Raw genomic sequence first — 18,530 nt, 5'->3', positions numbered from 1 at the left:
TACTAAGCGCGGCCCTGCGCTTAGTAACCTGATGTTTACCCTGGTTACCCGGGGACTTCGGCATCGTTGGTCGCTGGAGAGCTGACTGTGTGACAGCTCTCCAGCAACCACACAACGACTTACCAACGATCACAGCCAGGTCGTATCGCTGGTCGTGATCGTTGGTAAATCGTTTTGTGTAACGGTACCCTTAGATACACAGCTCAGCAGTCAGTATCACACAGGAGAGGATTAGATACACAGCTCAGCAGTCAGTATCCCACAGGATAGGATTAGATACACGGCTCAGCAGACAGTATCACACAGGAGATTAGATACACAGCTCAGCAGACAGTATCACACAGGAGATTAGATACACAGCTCAGCAGACAGTATCACACAGGAGAGGATTAGATACACAGCTCAGCAGACAGTATCACACAGGAGAGGATTAGATACACGGCTCAGCAGTCAGTATCACACAGGATAGGATTAGATACACAGCTCAGCAGACAGTATCACACAGGATAGGATTAGATACACAGCTCAGCAGTCAGTATCACACAGGATAGGATTAGCTACACAGCTCAGCAGTCAGTATCACACAGGATACGATTAGATACACAGCTCAGCAGTCAGTATCACACAGGATAGGATTAGATACACAGCTCAGCAGACAGTATCCCACAGGAGATTAGATACACAGCTCAGCAGACAGTACCACACAGGAGATTAGATACACAGCTCAGCAGACAGTATCACACAGGAGATTAGATACACAGCTCAGCAGACAGTATCACACAGGAGAGGATTAGATACACGGCTCAGCAGTCAGTATCACACAGGATAGGATTAGATACACAGCTCAGCAGTCAGTATCACACAGGAGAGGATTAGATACACAGCTCAGCAGTCAGTATCCCACAGGATAGGATTAGATACACAACTCAGAAGTCAGTATCACACAGGATAGGATTAGATACACAGCTCAGCAGACAGTATCACACAGGATAGGATTAGATACACAGCTCAGCAGACAGTATCACACAGGAGAGGATTAGATACACGGCTCAGCAGTCAGTATCACACAGGATACGATTAGATACACAGCTCAGCAGTCAGTATCACACAGGATAGGATTAGATACACAGCTCAGCAGACAGTATCACACAGGATAGGATTAGATACACAGCTCAGCAGACAGTATCACACAGGAGAGGATTAGATACACGGCTCAGCAGACAGTATCACACAGGATAGGATTAGATACACAGCTCAGCAGTCAGTATCACACGTTATAGGATTAGATACACGGCTCAGCAGACAGTATCACACAGGAGAGGATTAGATACACGGCTCAGCAGTCAGTATCACACAGGATACGATTAGATACACAGCTGAGCAGTCAGTATCACACAGGATAGGATTAGATACACAGCTCAGCAGACAGTATCACACAGGATAGGATTAGATACACAGCTCAGCAGACAGTATCACACAGGAGAGGATTAGATACACGGCTCAGCAGACAGTATCACACAGGATAGGATTAGATACACGGCTCAGCAGTCAGTATCACACGTTATAGGATTAGATACACGGCTCAGCAGACAGGAGATTAGATACACGGCTCAGCAGACAGTATCACACAGGAGATTAGATACACGGATCAGCAGACAGTATCACACAGGATAGGATTAGATACACGGCTCAGCAGACTGTATCACACAGGATAGGATTAGATACACAGCTCAGCAGTCAGTATCACACAGGAGAGGATTAGATACACAGCTCAGCAGTCAGTGTCACACAGGATAGGATTAGATACACAGGTCAGCAGACAGTATCACACAAGAGAGGATTAGATACACGGCTCAGCAGTCAGTATCACACAGGATAGGATTAGATACACGGCTCAGCAGTCAGTATCACACAGGATAGGATTAGATACACAGCTCAGCAGTCAGTATCACACAGGAGAGGATTAGATACACAGGTCAGCAGACAGTATCACACAAGAGAGGATTAGATACACAGCTCAGCAGTCAGTATCACACAGGATAGGATTAGATACACGGCTCAGCAGTCATCAGATACTGATGATTGAGACAATGGGCAGCCACAGATACTGATGATGGAGGCGACGGGCGGTCACCAGATACTGATGATGGAGTTGATTGGCGGTTACCAGATACTGATGATGGAGGTGACGGGCGGTTATCAGATACTGATGATGGAGGTGATGGGCGGTCACCAGATACTGATGATAGAGGCGACGGGCGGTCACCAGATACTGATGATGGAGGCGACGGGTGGTCACCAGATACTGATGATGGAGGTGATGGGCGGTCACCAGATACTGATGATGGAGGCGACAGGCGATTATCAGATACTGATGATGGAGGCGACAGGCGATTATCAGGTACTGATGATGGAGGCGACGGGCGGTCACCAGATACTGATGATGGAGGCGACAGGCGATTATCAGATACTGATGATGGAGGCGACGGGCGGTCACCAGATACTGATGATGGAGGCGACGGGCGGTCACCAGATACTGATGATGGAGGTGATGGGCGGTCACCAGATACTGATGATGGAGGCGACAGGCGATTATCAGATACTGATGATGGAGGCGACAGGCGATTATCAGGTACTGATGATGGAGGCGACGGGCGGTCACCAGATACTGATGATGGAGGCGACAGGCGATTATCAGATACTGATGATGGAGGCGACGGGCGGTCACCAGATACTGATGATGGAGGCGACGGGTGGTCACCAGATACTGATGATGGAGGTGATGGGCGGTCACCAGATACTGATGATGGAGGCGACAGGCGATTATCAGATACTGATGATGGAGGCGACAGGCGATTATCAGGTACTGATGATGGAGGCGACGGGCGGTCACCAGATACTGATGATGGAGGCGACAGGCGATTATCAGATACTGATGATGGAGGCGACGGGCGGTCACCAGATACTGATGATGGAGGTGACGGGCGGTCACCAGATACTGATGATGGAGGCGACGGGCGGTCACCAGATACTGATGATGGAGGCGATGGGTGGTTATCAGGTACTGATGATGGAGGCGACGGGCGGTTCTCAGGTACTGATGATGGAGGTGATGGGCGGTCAGCAGATACTGATGGGATTTAAATTTCTCTTTTCTTCAGTCTTTGTATTTTGTTAATTGATAAATAATAAGCTATTACCGTTTCTGTGTTTGGAAGCTTCTGACTCCACAGCATTTTCTCCACACCTGCCTAAGACTTTTGCACAGTGCAGCATATTTATGGAGTCTCTTATTATGTATCTCCATGTGATCTAGAATCCAGACACCCGTGTGTTCGTGTCAGTAACGGACAGCACAGACGGCTTATAAACCGCAGGGGGACATTATTGATCACATTACACATCCTCCATGATTACTCTCCCGCTGTCTGTGCAGCCAATACTCAGCAGTAGTTACCTGGAAACCATCAGCATGATGCTGCCGAAGGACACATTATTTTTTCTGATTGTTTTAGTACTTTTGACAAGTGGCGATCTCCTGCTGTGATTGAATGTTGAGTATATTCCTCATACAATAATACATGATCTGAGGAATCTTTACTCTGACTTGTGCTGTTCCTCTGTTATTCCTCCTGGCAATGTATAAGTAATTGTGCGCTGCCATTCTGTGACCCCGACCCTGCCGGACTCTGCAGTGACTCCACATTAATGAGGATGATGAGTTTATTGGTTCATGAAAACATTTCAAGGAGGAAAAACAGCAAAATAGAGTAAAAATAAACAATGATATTCTGACCATGTATCATTTTGCAATGGTTCTGGGCACAATGTCTCCCGAAGAGAACGCAAATAAACCATATTGGGCGACCAGCCTACTTGTTGATGGTTTCCATGAAGCAACAGATGCTTTCTACAAAGCACCCAGTGTTTTTTCTTCATGGTCACTACATCACACAACCTTGTAATCAGATTTTTCCTTCTCTTCCATGCACAGAATACCGGAGAATACCAAGCGGTTTTTATTTGCGCACCTGTAATTGGCTGTCAGCGAGCGCAGCTTCCCCGTCCTCTGTCTGTACATAATGACGCGATGAGCTCCGAAAGGTTTTTCTTCACTCGCAGATCTCAGAGTCTACAGAAAAAAAATATTTTATAGCTAAAAAAAATAAAAATAATAATAATAATAAAAAATGTTACAAAGTAAAAATGGTAAAATCTGAACTGGTGATGAGACGACATAATGGACAACAGCGCGGATCTGGGAGGAATGTACTGGGCAAATGGGCAGTGCCAACGATCCAGCAGATCCCGGCCCATGTCCCCGATACACTGAGAAAGGAGCAGGGACCTCACAGCAGATCAGAATATTTCAGGACGAGGGTGTGCGGATTTTGTATTGGGTGGTCGGTTAAAGTTACATAGTAGAAGCACAGAGTATTTCAGATGATGCATTTACTTATCTTATACAGGAGAGCAACATAGTGAAAAAAAAGTCCATCAAGGGCAGCACAGAGCATGTCAGGACTGTGCGGATCACCTATGTCTCTGCACCTTATTTTTCAGTTGTCTCTGAGCTAGTGAGTGGAGATGAGCTGCCATGATGTCTCCCATACACAGCACACACAGACATGAGGAATTACTGCTATTCTGTCTCTACATAGCACATTATCAGAAGCAGCAGTATGGGGGACATTATGCAGTGGTTCTGTGCTGTATAGCTGTGAGTCCAGCACTGGAGTGAGATAAAACACTTACATTATGCAGCAATACTGAGCAGTGTAGCTGTGAATTCAGTACTGAGGTGAGAATAAGACCTTACTAGGAATGAACAGCATGGAGGACATTAAACAGCAGTGCTGAGCTGTGTAGTTGTGAATCCAGCAGTGGGGTGCCATAAAACACTTGTCAGAAAACAACAGCATGGAGGACAATATTCAGCAATACTGAGGCTTGTAGCTGTGAATCCAGCACTGATGTGAGATAAAACACTTACTGTAAAGAAACAGCATGGAGGACATTATACAGCATTACTGAGTAGCATAGCTCTGAATCCAGCATCGGGGTGCAGCAACTCATCTGCTAGAAAGCAGCAGCATGGAAATGATACAGCTATACTAAGAAGGGTAGCTGTGAGTCCAGCACTATGGTGAGATAGAACACTTACTAGAAAGCAGCAGCATGGGTCTGTGTGTCTTTCTGCCCCTCTCCATAGACCTCAGTAGGCAGCTGAGCTGTTGTGAATGATGGGTTCAGGGGTGGAGGGAGAAGAAGGGGCTTATAAGTGGAGAAAGAAGCAGATTTCTGAGTGACCCCCATAAAGTTCTGGCTCATTAGAGGGAATACAAAGCAGACTCAGCTCTCCACCAGGTGGCAGAACAGAATGCGGTTTATTAAAGATAGATCTCATATCTCTTATTTACAAGACATAAAATAAAACTCTCAGAATATATCAGTGATCTGCAAAATGGCGGAGAAAAGTGATTCCTCTATAAAACATTATGTACAAGGTGCGCCGAGTCTGAAGCCCCCGCTCCTCTCTGCCGCCATCGCTTTGTGACACCGCGATGTGTGAGGGAAAGCTGAAGGTGCTGTCCAATCAGAGTTCAGCTTACATTTTACGATTGCAGGTTAGAAAACGAAATCTGTGCTCTGATTGGTTGCCTCACCTAAAAAAAAAAAAAAGTCGTGGCCAATCAAATTTGGCTGGAATGTGAAATCAGCAAGCTGATTGGCTGTTAGGGGCCACAGCGCGTTCTTGTCTCAGTGTTGCTTTAAAAAGCAACCAATCAGATTGCAGCTCTCTTTTTTCGCTGTAGGTTAGAAAATGAAAGCAAAAACCTGATTGGTTGCCAGAGGAACGCTTTACTGGCTGCACTGGTTTCCATAGATGAGAGGCCATGAAATTCTGTTGCCCCGACAACCAATTATTTTACCCTTTTTTCCTATGTTTGTTGATGGTGGTCAGACGGTCGCTGTGGGCGTTCAATAGACCCTTCGAGTAAATTGAGGATTACTATTCACTCAGCGCCGCCGTCGCCGGACGTCCCCCATAATATTGTCATGTATGGAAGTTATTGGGATTCGTGGTGCTTTTGTACAGAAATTATAATTTTACCATTTTTACACATTTTATACACAGATTGGGTGAAAAACGGTCCGGAAAGAAGAGGGAGGGGCTAAGTGAGCCGCGAGAATAAGGAGGCGTCCATGAGAGGTCACATGACGTCATATTAAGCCAATCGCATTACTACCGTGATGTAAAGGGGACTTTCACCTTCGGCCGTGTTCACACACTGCGCCGTTCATCACGTGAAAATACGACATGAAGATTGTCAAGTCTTGTGCAAATAAAGCTTGTACAATTCTACAGAAAAATGGGCGTGGCTTATAACGGGGAGGAGGGGCGAGACGATGTCCGGTTACTTCTATGGTGGGTCTCAGTATGGAGAGGCGGCAGCATGCCGTCTGAACTGGAATGCCCCTTTAATAAACATGAGTCATTGAGTTCCAATTCCTTCATCCGTTTTCAAGATCTCTGTTGGCTGTCATTGATTGGAAACGTTCCTGCTGCCTGTCACAAGCTGAATACTCTCCCTGGCAAAGTCTCACACACCCAGCAGACAGGAGCTCACTGCAGTGTGTTCCCATTCTGTGACAACAAGCAGAGGTGTTAAAAAGGCTTTGCAATAATTAAGCTCCATTTACCTAAAACCAGGGGTGCCTCCATCCTTGCCCTTCAATCTGTGAATTAAGGCTTTTTCAGGTGCGCAGGGGTTGCAGCAGCCAATCCCTACAGATCAAGGATGGAGCACTGGTGAGCCTCCAGACTGGGACAATCAGTTAAAGGGGACTTGTCACTCGCCATACACATGTCATCTTCTTTAGCTGGTGTAAACGCCACTGATTTCCTGAATCCAGAGATGTTTTTCTTTTCTTCCTGTGTCTCTCCATTCTGGAGATATGGCCCCTTCTTCCCTGTACATACATCGTTTTGTTTTTTTAAAGCCCAGTGGGTGTGGTCAGAAACTCCTCCCTCTGTGGGCGTATTCTTGACTACCCCACCCTTTGGCTAACTAGACTAGACTTACATACAGGGAAGAAGAGGCCATATCTCAGGAACGGAGAGGCGCAGGAACAAAATATAAACAGCTCCAGAATCGGGAGAACAGCGGCATTTACACTAGGCACAGAAAATACATATTTATGGCAAGTGAGAAGACCCCTTTAAAGATACCGCTAAAGCTCCCAATGTGAGACTGGCCCAACACAACCCCCTCGAGCATGTGTCCTCCAGCTTTGTTTTTCCAGCATGCTCACAAGTTGCAAAGTTTAGCTTAGTCTGTGGATCTTAGTCTTTGCAGCTGATTTTTGTCCTGGAACCCAGCACAGATCCCCCCTCCCAGGCCGCACTCTTCTCAATCTTTGGGGCAGAAGGGATTTTCACGCTGTTGACGGCTGGGTGATACTTTTCTGGCTTGAACTCTTGCGGCTCAGCACGAAGGTGGAGGAGTTGCTCTTTCTGCTGGCGCTCAGGTCGCTCCCTTGCTGCCGAGACTTCAGGTACCGGGCGGAGCAGCAGAGGAAGCTTTGTAGGAGGTCGTGGAAGAGGTGACCTGTGAACAACATGTAGATCCAGGGGTTACAGCAGCTATTGAGGCTTCCCAGGAGCATGGCGATGATGAACAGCGAAGCTGCGGAGAGAAAAACAAATATGCATTACTAAAGACGCAACCCTGCGCAATAAATAGAGGGGTCACCCCCGGCCCTACCGCAGAATAAATAAATACAGATGGTGTCTGTAAAGTGGAACTGATGGCGCTATATCAGTAAAATAAATAAAATAAATATGCGACTAGATGCCGAAAACTAATTTTTGGGCAAATTTGTATAAATTGAAAAAGTTGTGAAGTTTGTTTTGAGAATGGAGAAATCTGATATTTTGTATCAAATTTGTAAACTGTCCCAATTCCAGATTCTGTTGATGAATCTCCGAGACGCCATAAAAACCTCCTGGAAAGCAGCGCTCCTTGAATGTTTTCTGTGCATGGTGCCAGGGTACCGAGCGTGGTCTGCAAAACATTCCCTTGTCGCGGATGGATTTTACCTACAGATTTTCTGCAAGTAAAATCCGCAGCACATTAAAGAACCAGCAAGGTGGATACATTTTAATTTATTCTCAGAAGGCTGCATTTATTCTTGTGTGTAATCCGAGCAAAAATTGTTTTTTTGTTGCATTTTTAAAATCCGCAGCATTTTAATTGTTTGTGCAAAATCAGCACGAATCACATGTAATGGAATGGGTGAAATCTGCACCAAAAACCAAACCAAAATCTGCAGGTAACTCTGATTCTGCCGCAGATGCAGAGCAGGAAAATCTGCACCAAATACGCAACATCTAACCCAGCCTAGTTATCAGGGACAGGGTGCAGATAGGGATGTAGTCTGCAAGAGGCGGCAGTAAAAAATGTTTCATCCCAGATTCTGCTGAGGGAGAACTTTCATAACTTGGAAAGTGAGATTTACATCAACGCCCAGGACCTTCCCGAAATGGAGGGGTGACAATACTGATGATTAGAAATACATACGGCTCATAGTTACCAATTTTGGAATATTTGACCCCGACCTATGGTCATATTTACAAGGACTTATTTAAAAAAAAAAATTGGGATGTTCCTGGCAAATCCGGGTCTGTTGGCACCGACAGTCACAGAGATGTAACGTGCACTTCTGGGGTTAGTTTGTGACTCGCAGGACTGACATGTTTTACCTTATATATATGTGCAGTGTACCTTACATAGGACTGCTGGAAAACACACATATATGTCTGCTGTATACACAGAGTGAGCCCTGATGAGGGAGCGTGGGCTGCACCGTTCACAAGGGACACCGCAAACCACCCACCTCCATTCCTGTGTATGACTCATACCAGCGGATCAGTGGGTATTATCAGATATGTCATGCCAACCCGACATCGCCATGACGACTGCATACCATCACAGTACAACAGCTGCCTGGCACAGTCAGTGTGAATGATGTGCAATGCTGACAGTCACGTATGACTGGTGAGCGTCCGTCATCATATGGTTGTGTCGGGCATTACATGTGTGTGCAGACAGGTGCATGTCGCCCTTCAAGCAGTTGTTTAGGGACTGTTTTTTTTACTTTTATGCATGTATTTGTGACTGTAAATCATTTTTGCAATTGAACATTTCTGCACGGTTTGTCTTTTACTGCCTGTTTCTTGCACATTCAAGATCAATATTTTCGGTGTCGTAGCAAAGAGGCGAACATAACGCATTCACTCACATCACCATAAGGCCAACTTAATATTGCTCAGATGCATGATGCTATCCATGCCATGTTTCATCTCTATATAAGGGTAAAATCATGATAGGAAACATGACAACAATATCTCCCACATGGGACCTCCAGGGGCGAAGATTTCCTGAAAGTTGGGGATCTCATAATCTTCTAAAAGACCTAGCACACCCAACGACCAGCCCCCATATGAGCTCATCAAGGGGAGGTATGTTGGTCAGAGTTTGGGTTTCTGCAATTTTTCAGTCCTGGAAGGTACAGCTTGCTGCGAGTTCTGTACCTCCTTCTGCTAAGCTCTGAGCCAATTCCGTGACATCAGGTTTAGTGCTTTTTCTTTTATCCCTTTTATTACATGTAATTATATATACCGTATTGTTTTTGTTCCCATTTTGTATCATCTTAGTATATTTTTATAAACACTGCCTATCTTTTCAGACTAAATATATAAAAATGAATAGCTCCATTCCTCTTGATCTGTAAACCGCACCCTGAAGCCATACGCTACCTGTAACGTGTGTCCAATCGTACTGTATTAGCGATTGGTGGTGGCAGCGAGTACTTCCTTTTGCTATTGTGGAGTTGGCACTGACTGTCCTGGAGTATACTGTATATATGTTCCATGCGTTGGAATCGAGAGGTGTATATACCATACGCTCATTGTGTGTTCCCCAATAACCGGCCTAGTAGTGGAAGCGTCCATCACTCGTCAGCCAACTGTGTAATTGTCCTGACGATTGGAGGCAGCGGAGTTGTTTTCTCTGACAAATCGGTAATTGCAGTGGGATCTGCTTGATCTCTCCGGTGTTCTCCCTGACACAATGTAACAATGACTCTCTGATCACAATTTCAATAGTATTTTAACTACTTCAGTTTTCAAAACACACAAAGTTGGTAAAAAGAGAGACCTGACCATTCTTCAGGAGATTACGCTTGGATAACTCCACAAACTAAATAAAGAAGTGCATGAGGAGCAAAAAAATAACTGATGGAAGACGCCTGGTGTCTTTTGCAGTGTTCAGGAATTGGCAACATTTCTGCTGCCTTTTTGAAGCGTGTGCACACGGCCTTAGACTCGTGCAGTATTGTAAGAGTAGAAATTTCAATGAGACCCCACTAGTTTTACCCTCTTATGCCAGAAGAGGGCAGCATCACGGCTCCTATACGTTAACCTGCAGCGCTAAAATGGGGGTAATTAGGATGGAATATGTAATTAAACCCTAATGATCCGTGGATTCTGGATGTTGTTCTCCATGAAGCCCCAGTGCACCCCTGTTGGGTCTTTTAAGCTTTGGAAGATGCTTCTTGTTCCTATTTCGAGATTTTGCCTTCTAAGGACACAGTGCAGACAGGCAGCACCAGGCGCCCGCGATCCACTGCTCCTCTTCCAGTATCACATAGGTTCCTCAGACCTTTGCTTAGATGTCTGCTCTCCTCCATGCAGCTGGGCACAGGAGAAGAGGTTTCCTCACGGATTTCTTTACAACTTTTCGGGGTGGGATCTCATATTGGGGACACCTGTACTTATTTACCTGGATGACTCCCGCTGATGGAGAATCTGTGCCTTGGGGCACTGAGCCAAAACCTCATGAGATTCCAACAGATATCCTTATGGTTGGCCAGACCCTATACTAATCTGGTGGGCTATCAGATAAGGTATGGAGGTTCTTGTCACAGTCCAGGTCTGAACCCACCAGGGCCGCTTACAGCAGAACTGCATGGTCTATTCAGCTTGATTTCCCATTGAGAGCGAATAACGACAACTTGCGGAAATACAAGATCATGATCTTCCTACGGGAAGTTTTTTTAAAAGACCTAATCTCAAAAGGTCCAAACTTCAGCTCCTCCTGGTTGGGTGTAGACCCTTAACTAAGGCTCTTGGTTGAAGTGGCCTGAATCGTTCTGCTAGAAGACCCTACGTCTTCTGTCCTGTGCTAAGTTGGTATGTTGACTGAGTCCTAAATATGTACCCTCTCCCCCAAACCACTAGGTGATGTCTGTTGGAATGGACCTTCCATCCTCAGCCTTGTGGCAAGATGGATCTCATCATTAGAGCCAATGATAAAACAAGTCTTGAAACAATCTGCTAAATAGAGCCTGATCGCCCATCTTCTGACTTGGACAATTGGGAGTCAGTCCTAAGAGATTTAGGATTTTTCTCTGAAACAATAGATGAAGTTCTTCATAAATTCTTATCCAAAAAAGTTACTTTCTTCCAGGCTATAACATCTGCCAGATCTCTAGGGGAACTTCAAGCCTAGTCAGTGGAGCCACCTTGACGTCGCCGTACCAGGGCTACTGCCAAGTTTTTCTCTCCAAAGTTTGTGAACTTGTAATTTGGAGAGATTGTCTCCTTCCAGCGGTTTTATCACACATCTTCCTGTAATGTAATCTAGTCTTTAGATCTATTCTGTTGTTTTGAGATCTATTAGTTTAGTTTGGAGCCTTATTGGTCAGATCTCTGTCCTGGCGTTGCCTCTAGAGCCGTGTCCTCCTTGGTCACACTTAGTCCTTCCTCCTATGGAATGCCGCTTGTTAAATCCCCATTGTTGGGAGGCGGATCGGGCGTACGGGAAGTCTGAGGTTTTATGTTAATCTGTTTTTCCTCCTAACAGCAGCACAATCGCCCACCCTCATCTCTGCTATATTGAACCCGTGGCACTGGGGGTGGGGGGCTAGGCGGCCATTTATAGGGTCAGGGGCACAAGCTCACTAAGGTTTAATTTGGTTCATTAAAGATTCTATCACAGTATGGCACTAATGGGCCCTGACTGCAAATAAGTACAAAGTATGGCACTCTCTGGGCACTGCGTCTATGTGGGTATAGTATGGCACTCTCTGGGCACTGCGTCTATGTGGGTATAGTATGGCACTCTCTGGGCTTTGTGTCTATGTGGGTAAAGTATGGCACTCTGGGCACTGTGTCTATGTGGGTATAGTATGGCACTCTCTGGGCACTGTCTATGTGGGTCTAGTATGGCACTCTCTGGGCACTGGGTCTATGTGGGTATAGTATGGCACTCTCTGGGCTTTGTGTCTATGTGGGTATAGTATGGCACTCTCTGGGCTCTGTGTCTATGTTGGTAAAGTATGGCACTCTCTGGGCTTTGTGTCTATGTGGGTATAGTATGGCACTCTCTGGGCACTGTGTCTATGTGGGTATAGTATGGCACTCTCTGGGCTCTGTGGGTATAGTATGGCACTCTCTGGGCTCTGTGTCTATGTGTGTATAGTATGGCACTCTCTGGGCACTGTGTCTATGTGGGTATAGTATGGCACTCTCTGGGCTCTGTGGGTATAGTATGGCACTCTCTGGGCTCTGTGTCTATGTGGGTATAGTATGGCACTCTCTGGGCTCTGTGTCTATGTTGGTAAAGTATGGCACTCTCTGGGCTTTGTGTCTATGTGGGTATAGTATGGCACTCTCTGGGCACTGTGTCTATGTGGGTATAGTATGGCACTCTCTGGGCTCTGTGGGTATAGTATGGCACTCTCTGGGCTCTGTGTCTATGTGGGTATAGTATGGCACTCTCTGGGCACTGTGTCTATGTGGGTCTAGTATGGCACTCTCTGGGCTCTGTGTCTATGTGTGTATAGCATGGCACTCTCTGGGCTCTGTGTCTATGTGGGTAAAGTATGGCACTCTCTGGGCTCTGTGTCTATGTGGGTAAAGTATGGCACTCTCTGGGCTTTGTGTCTATGTGGGTAAAGTATGGCACTCTCTGGGCTTTGTGTCTATGTGGGTATAGTATGGCACTCTCTGGGCTTTGTGTCTATGTTGGTAAAGTATGGCACTCTCTGGGCACTGTGTCTATGTGGGTATAGTATGGCACTCTCTGGGCTCTGTGGGTATAGTATGGCACTCTCTGGGCTCTGTGTCTATGTGTGTATAGCATGGCACTCTCTGGGCTCTGTGTCTATGTGGGTAAAGTATGGCACTCTCTGGGCTCTGTGTCTATGTGGGTAAAGTATGGCACTCTCTGGGCACTGTGTCTATGTGGGTATAGTATGGCACTCTCTGGGCTCTGTGTCTATGTGGGTATAGTATGTCACTCTCTGGGCACTGCGTCTATGTGGGTATAGTATGGCACTCTCTGGGCACTGTGTCTATGTGGGTATAGTATGTCACTCTCTGGGCACTGCGTCTATGTGGGTATAGTATGGCACTCTCTGGGCTCTGTGTCTATGTGGGTAAAGTATGGCACTCTCTGGGCACTGCGTCTATGTGGGTATAGTATGGCACTCTCTGGGCTCTGTGTCTATGTGGGTATAGTATGGCACTCTCTGGGCACTGTGTCTATGTGGGTATAGTATGGCATTCTCTGGGCTTTGTGTCTATGTGGGTATAGTATGCCACTCTCTGGGCACTGTGTCTATGTGGGTATAGTATGCCACTCTCTGGGCACTGTGTCTATGTGGGTATAGTATGCCACTTTTTGGGCTCGGTGTCTATGTGGGTAAAGTATGGCACTCTCTGGGCTCTGTGTCTATGTGGGTATAGTATGGCACTTTCTGGGCTCGGTGTCTATGTGGGTAAAGTATGGCACTCTCTGGGCTCTGTGTCTATGTGGGTATAGTATGGCACTTTCTGGGCTCGGTGTCTATGTGGGTAAAGTATGGCACTCTCTGGGCACTGTGTCTATGTGTGTATAGTATGGCACTTTCTGGGCACTGTGTCTATGTGGGTAAAGTATGGCACTCTCTGGGCTCTGTGGGTATAGTATGGCACTCTCTGGGCACTGTGTCAATGTGTGTATAGTATGGCACTCTCTGGGCACTGTGTCTATGTGTCTATAGTATGGCACTCTCTGGGCACTGTGTCAGTGTGTGTATAGTATGGCACTCTCTGGGCACTGTGTCTATGTGTCTATAGTATGGCACTCTCTGGGCACTGTGTCTATGTGGGTCTAGTATGTCACTCTCTGGGCTCTGTGTCTATGTGGGTATAGTATGGCACTCTCTGGGCTCTGTGTCTATGTGGGTATAGTATGGCACTCTCTGGGCTTTGTGTCTATGTGGGTATAGTATGGCACTCTCTGGGCTCTGTGTCTATGTGGGTATAGTATGGCACTTTCTGGGCTCGGTGTCTATGTGGGTAAAGTATGGCACTCTCTGGGCTCTGTGTCTATGTGGGTATAGTATGGCACTCTCTGGGCTCTGTGTCTATGTGGGTATAGTATGGCACTCTCTGGGCTCTGTGTCTATGTGGGTATAGTATGGCACTTTCTGGGCTCGGTGTCTATGTGGGTATAGTATGGCACTCTCTGGGCTCTGTGTCTATGTTGGTATAGTATGGCACTCTCTGGGCTCTGTGTCTATGTTGGTATAGTATGGCACTCTCTGGGCTCTGTGTCTATGTTGGTATAGTATGGCACTCTCTGGGCTCTGTGGGTATAGTATGGCACTCTCTGGGCTCTGTGTCTATGTGGGTATAGTATGGCACTCTCTGGGCACTGTGTCTATGTGGGTATAGTATGGCACTCTCTGGGCACTGCGTCTATGTGGGTATAGTATGGCACTCTCTGGGCACTGCGTCTATGTGGGTATAGTATGGCACTCTCTGGGCTTTGTGTCTATGTGGGTATAGTATGGCACTCTCTGGGCACTGTGTCTATGTGTGTATAGTATGGCACTCTCTGGGCTTTGTGTCTATGTGGGTATAGTATGGCATTAATTGGGCAATGTGCATTAATTTTCCAGGAAATGTCACTCATGATAACACATACAGGTGTAACAAGGTTGAGCTTATTTTATCATTTTCAATTCCTTAGAAAATTGAGAGGAAGTCAGTTATAGGACTTGTGCTTAAGGACATGGGCTTGTACAAGTCATCTTGTGAGGTTTTCCTTGTACACTATTAATTTCTATGGCGCATAGATGTTGCAGACATATTGATTGCACCAGAACCTCCTGCCACTGACTAACACATTGCAGAAATCCCCGCAGGCTGTGTGCAAGGGTGTACAGGGCTGCAATACCGCTCATGACCTGTAGGTGGCAGTGTTACACTTCCAAAACGAGATAAAAACAATTAGAAGAACTGGCAGCAAGAATAAGAATATAATAATGCGGGGGGCACTGATAATATAATAATGAGCGGGGCCGCTGATAATACACTGCTCAAAAAAATAAAGGGAACACTAAAATCCCACATCCTAGATATCACTGAATGAAATATTCCAGTTGTAAATATTAATAGTGGAATGTGTTCAGAACAATAAAACATGACAATTATCACTGTAAATCAAAATGAATATCCCATGGAGGTCTGGATTTGGAATGATACTCAAAATCAAAGTGGAAAATCAAATTACAGGCTGATCCAACTTCAGTGGAAATGCATCAAGACAAGGAAATGATGCTCAGTAGTGTGTGTGGCCTCCACATGCCTGTATGACCTCCCTACAACTCCTGGGCATGCTCCTGATGAGGCGGCGGATGGTCTCCTGAGGGATCTCCTCCCAGACCTGGACTAAAGCATCCGCTAACTCATGGACAGTCTGTGGTACAATGTGACGTTGGTGGATGGAGCGAGACATGATGTCCCAGATGTGCTCAATCGGATTCAGGTCTGGGGAATGGACAGGCCAGTCCATAGCTTCAATGCCTTCATCTTGCAGGAACTGCTGACACGCTCCAGCCACATGAGGTCTGGCATTGTCCTGCATTAGGAGGAACCCAGGGCCAACCGCACCAGCATATGGTCTCACAAGGGGTCTGAGGATCTTATCTCAGTACCTAATGGCAGTCAGGCTACCCCTGGTGAGCACATGGAGGGCTGTGCGGCCCTCCAAAGAAATGCCACCCCACACCATTACTGACCCACTGCCAAACCGGTCATGCTGAAGGATGTTGCAGGCAGCAGATCGCTCTCCACGGCGCCTCCAGACTCTGTCACGTCTGTCACATGTGCTCAGTGTGAACCTGCTTTCATCTGTGAAGAGCACTGGGCGCCAGTGGTGAATTTGCCAATCTTGGTGTTCTGTGGCAAATGCCAAGCGTCCTGCACGGTGTTGGGCTGTGAGCACAACCCCCATCTCTGGAAGTCAGGCACTCAGACCATCCTCATGGAGTCGGTTTCTAACTGTTTGAGCAGACACATGCACATTTGTGGCCTGCTGGAGGTCATTTTGCGGGGCTCTGGCTGTGCTCCTCTGGTTCCTCCTTGCACAAAGGCTGAGGTAGTTGTCCTGCTGCTGTGTTGTTGACCTCCTACAGCCCCCTCCATGTCTCTTTGTGTACGGGCCTGTCTCCTGGTAACGCCTCCAGCCTGTGGACACTACGCTGACACACAGCAAACCTTCTTGCCACAGCTCACATTGATGTGCCATCCTGGATGAGCTGCACTACCTGAGCCACTTGTGTGGGTTGTAGAGTCCGTCTCATGCTACCACGAGTGTGAAAGCACAACCAACAATCAAAAGTGACCAAAACATAAGCCAGAAAGCATTGGTACTGAGATGTGGTCTGTGGTCCCCACCTGCAGGATCACTCCTTTATTGAGGGTGTCTTGATAATTGCCAATAATTTCCATCTGTTGTCTATTCCATTTGCACAACAGCAGGTGAAATTGATTGTCAGCAGTGTTGGTTCCTAAGTGGACAGTTGGATTTCACAGAAGTTCGATTTACCTGGAGTTATATTCTGTTATTTAAGTGTTCCCTTTATTTTTTTGAGAAGTATTTAATAATGTCGGGGGGCTGCTGATAATATAATAATGTGGGGGGGCCGCTGATAATATAATAATGTGGGGGGCCGCTGATAATATAATAATGAGCGGGGGGCCGCTGATAATATAATAATGAGGGGGGGGCGCTGATAATATAATAATGTGGGGGGCCGCTGATAATATAATAATGAGCGGGGGCCGCTGATAATATAATAATGAGCGGGGGCCGCTGATAATATAATAATGAGGGGGGGGGGCACTGATAATATAATAATGTGGGGGGCCGCTGATAATATAATAATGAGCGGGGGCCGCTGATAATATAATAATGTGGGGGGTCGCTGATAATATAATAATGAGCGGGGGGGGCACTGATAATATAATAATGAGGGGGGGGCGCTGATAATATAATAATGTGGGGGGCCGCTGATAATATAATAATGAGCGGGGGCCGCTGATAATATAATAATGTGGGGGGTCGCTGATAATATAATAATGAGGGGGGGGGCACTGATAATATAATAATGTGGGGGGCCGCTGATAATATAATAATGAGCGGGGGCCGCTGATAATATAATAATGTGGGGGGTCGCTGATAATATAATAAAGAAAGGGGGCCGCTGATAATATAATAATGAGCGGGGGCCACTGATAAGGCTCTACTGCAGATGGAAATGTTAGTTGTGAAAACACAAGATAATATTTACTTTGTATCATTGAGAATATAAAGTCAATATTTTGCTATTTATGTTTCTATTTGCTATTATTCTGTTCATATTTGTTCAGTGGTTGGATAATTGCGCTGCTTAGAGCTCTGCGGCACATCATGTGCAGAGTCCTCGTCCTCAGATGATACTACTTTACAGTCAGTCATCCTGTGTACTATTCCACGCGGCTGTATGGACCCCACATACTGTATAATATGGAGCATCATTGTATAGGGGGTCACGCTATAAAACACGAGAGGTCAAGTGTCTCCACTCTGCCTGCGCGGACCACCGCTCTCATGCAGCATTGGTGGGCATCAGTGGTAATTGCCCGGATGTGGCTATTATCTTTGCACCCCCTATAGACCCTCTATGTATGAAGTTTGTATACACTCACTGTATAAACAGCATTACAAATACTTTAAGCATAACCCTGATTTCAGGATAAACCGTCATTAGTGTGCACACGAGGAATATCACCATTTCTGGCCATTATACGACTTGTATCCTGCATTTCTCAAACGTTTTCCCTTTGATAGCCTCTTTCTCTAATTTTCAGTTGTCTCTGAGCTAGTGGATGTAGACGAGCTGCTATGGTGTCTCCCATTTACAGCAAAGTGTCGCTTCAGGGAGGAAGAGAACTAGAACTCTAGCGCCACCTACTGGAAGTAGCAATCCTAAAAGTCAATGTGGACACTCTAACGAGCCGTGTCACATGACTTAGGATAAAAGCTAAAACCAGACAACTTGAATATTTCCAGCAGAGCATTTCAAGGCTGAAAAGTCTCCTCACCTTGGCATATCAGGCTTGACATGTCACTTTCCTGTTCCAACCCAGT

At 46.2% G+C, this 18,530-nt stretch overlaps 1 protein-coding gene across 1 annotated transcript in view; it reads right to left on the bottom strand.

Annotated features, from left to right (window-relative positions):
* Nucleotides 1–5,369: 5,369 nt before the first annotated feature.
* The window catches only part of OXTR (oxytocin receptor), a 35,009-nt gene continuing 21,848 nt past the window's right edge, over nt 5,370–18,530 (bottom strand). The window contains exon 2 of the mRNA XM_077276776.1: nt 5,370–7,691. Coding sequence (XP_077132891.1) covers nt 7,441–7,691 — 251 coding nt within the window. The 3' untranslated portion in view covers nt 5,370–7,440. The remainder of the gene's footprint in view (nt 7,692–18,530) is intronic.

This window comes from Ranitomeya variabilis, chromosome 8 (genome assembly GCF_051348905.1).
Source record: "Ranitomeya variabilis isolate aRanVar5 chromosome 8, aRanVar5.hap1, whole genome shotgun sequence".
NCBI classification, from domain to species: domain Eukaryota; kingdom Metazoa; phylum Chordata; class Amphibia; order Anura; family Dendrobatidae; genus Ranitomeya; species Ranitomeya variabilis.
This window is presented reverse-complemented; position numbering and strand designations above follow the sequence as displayed.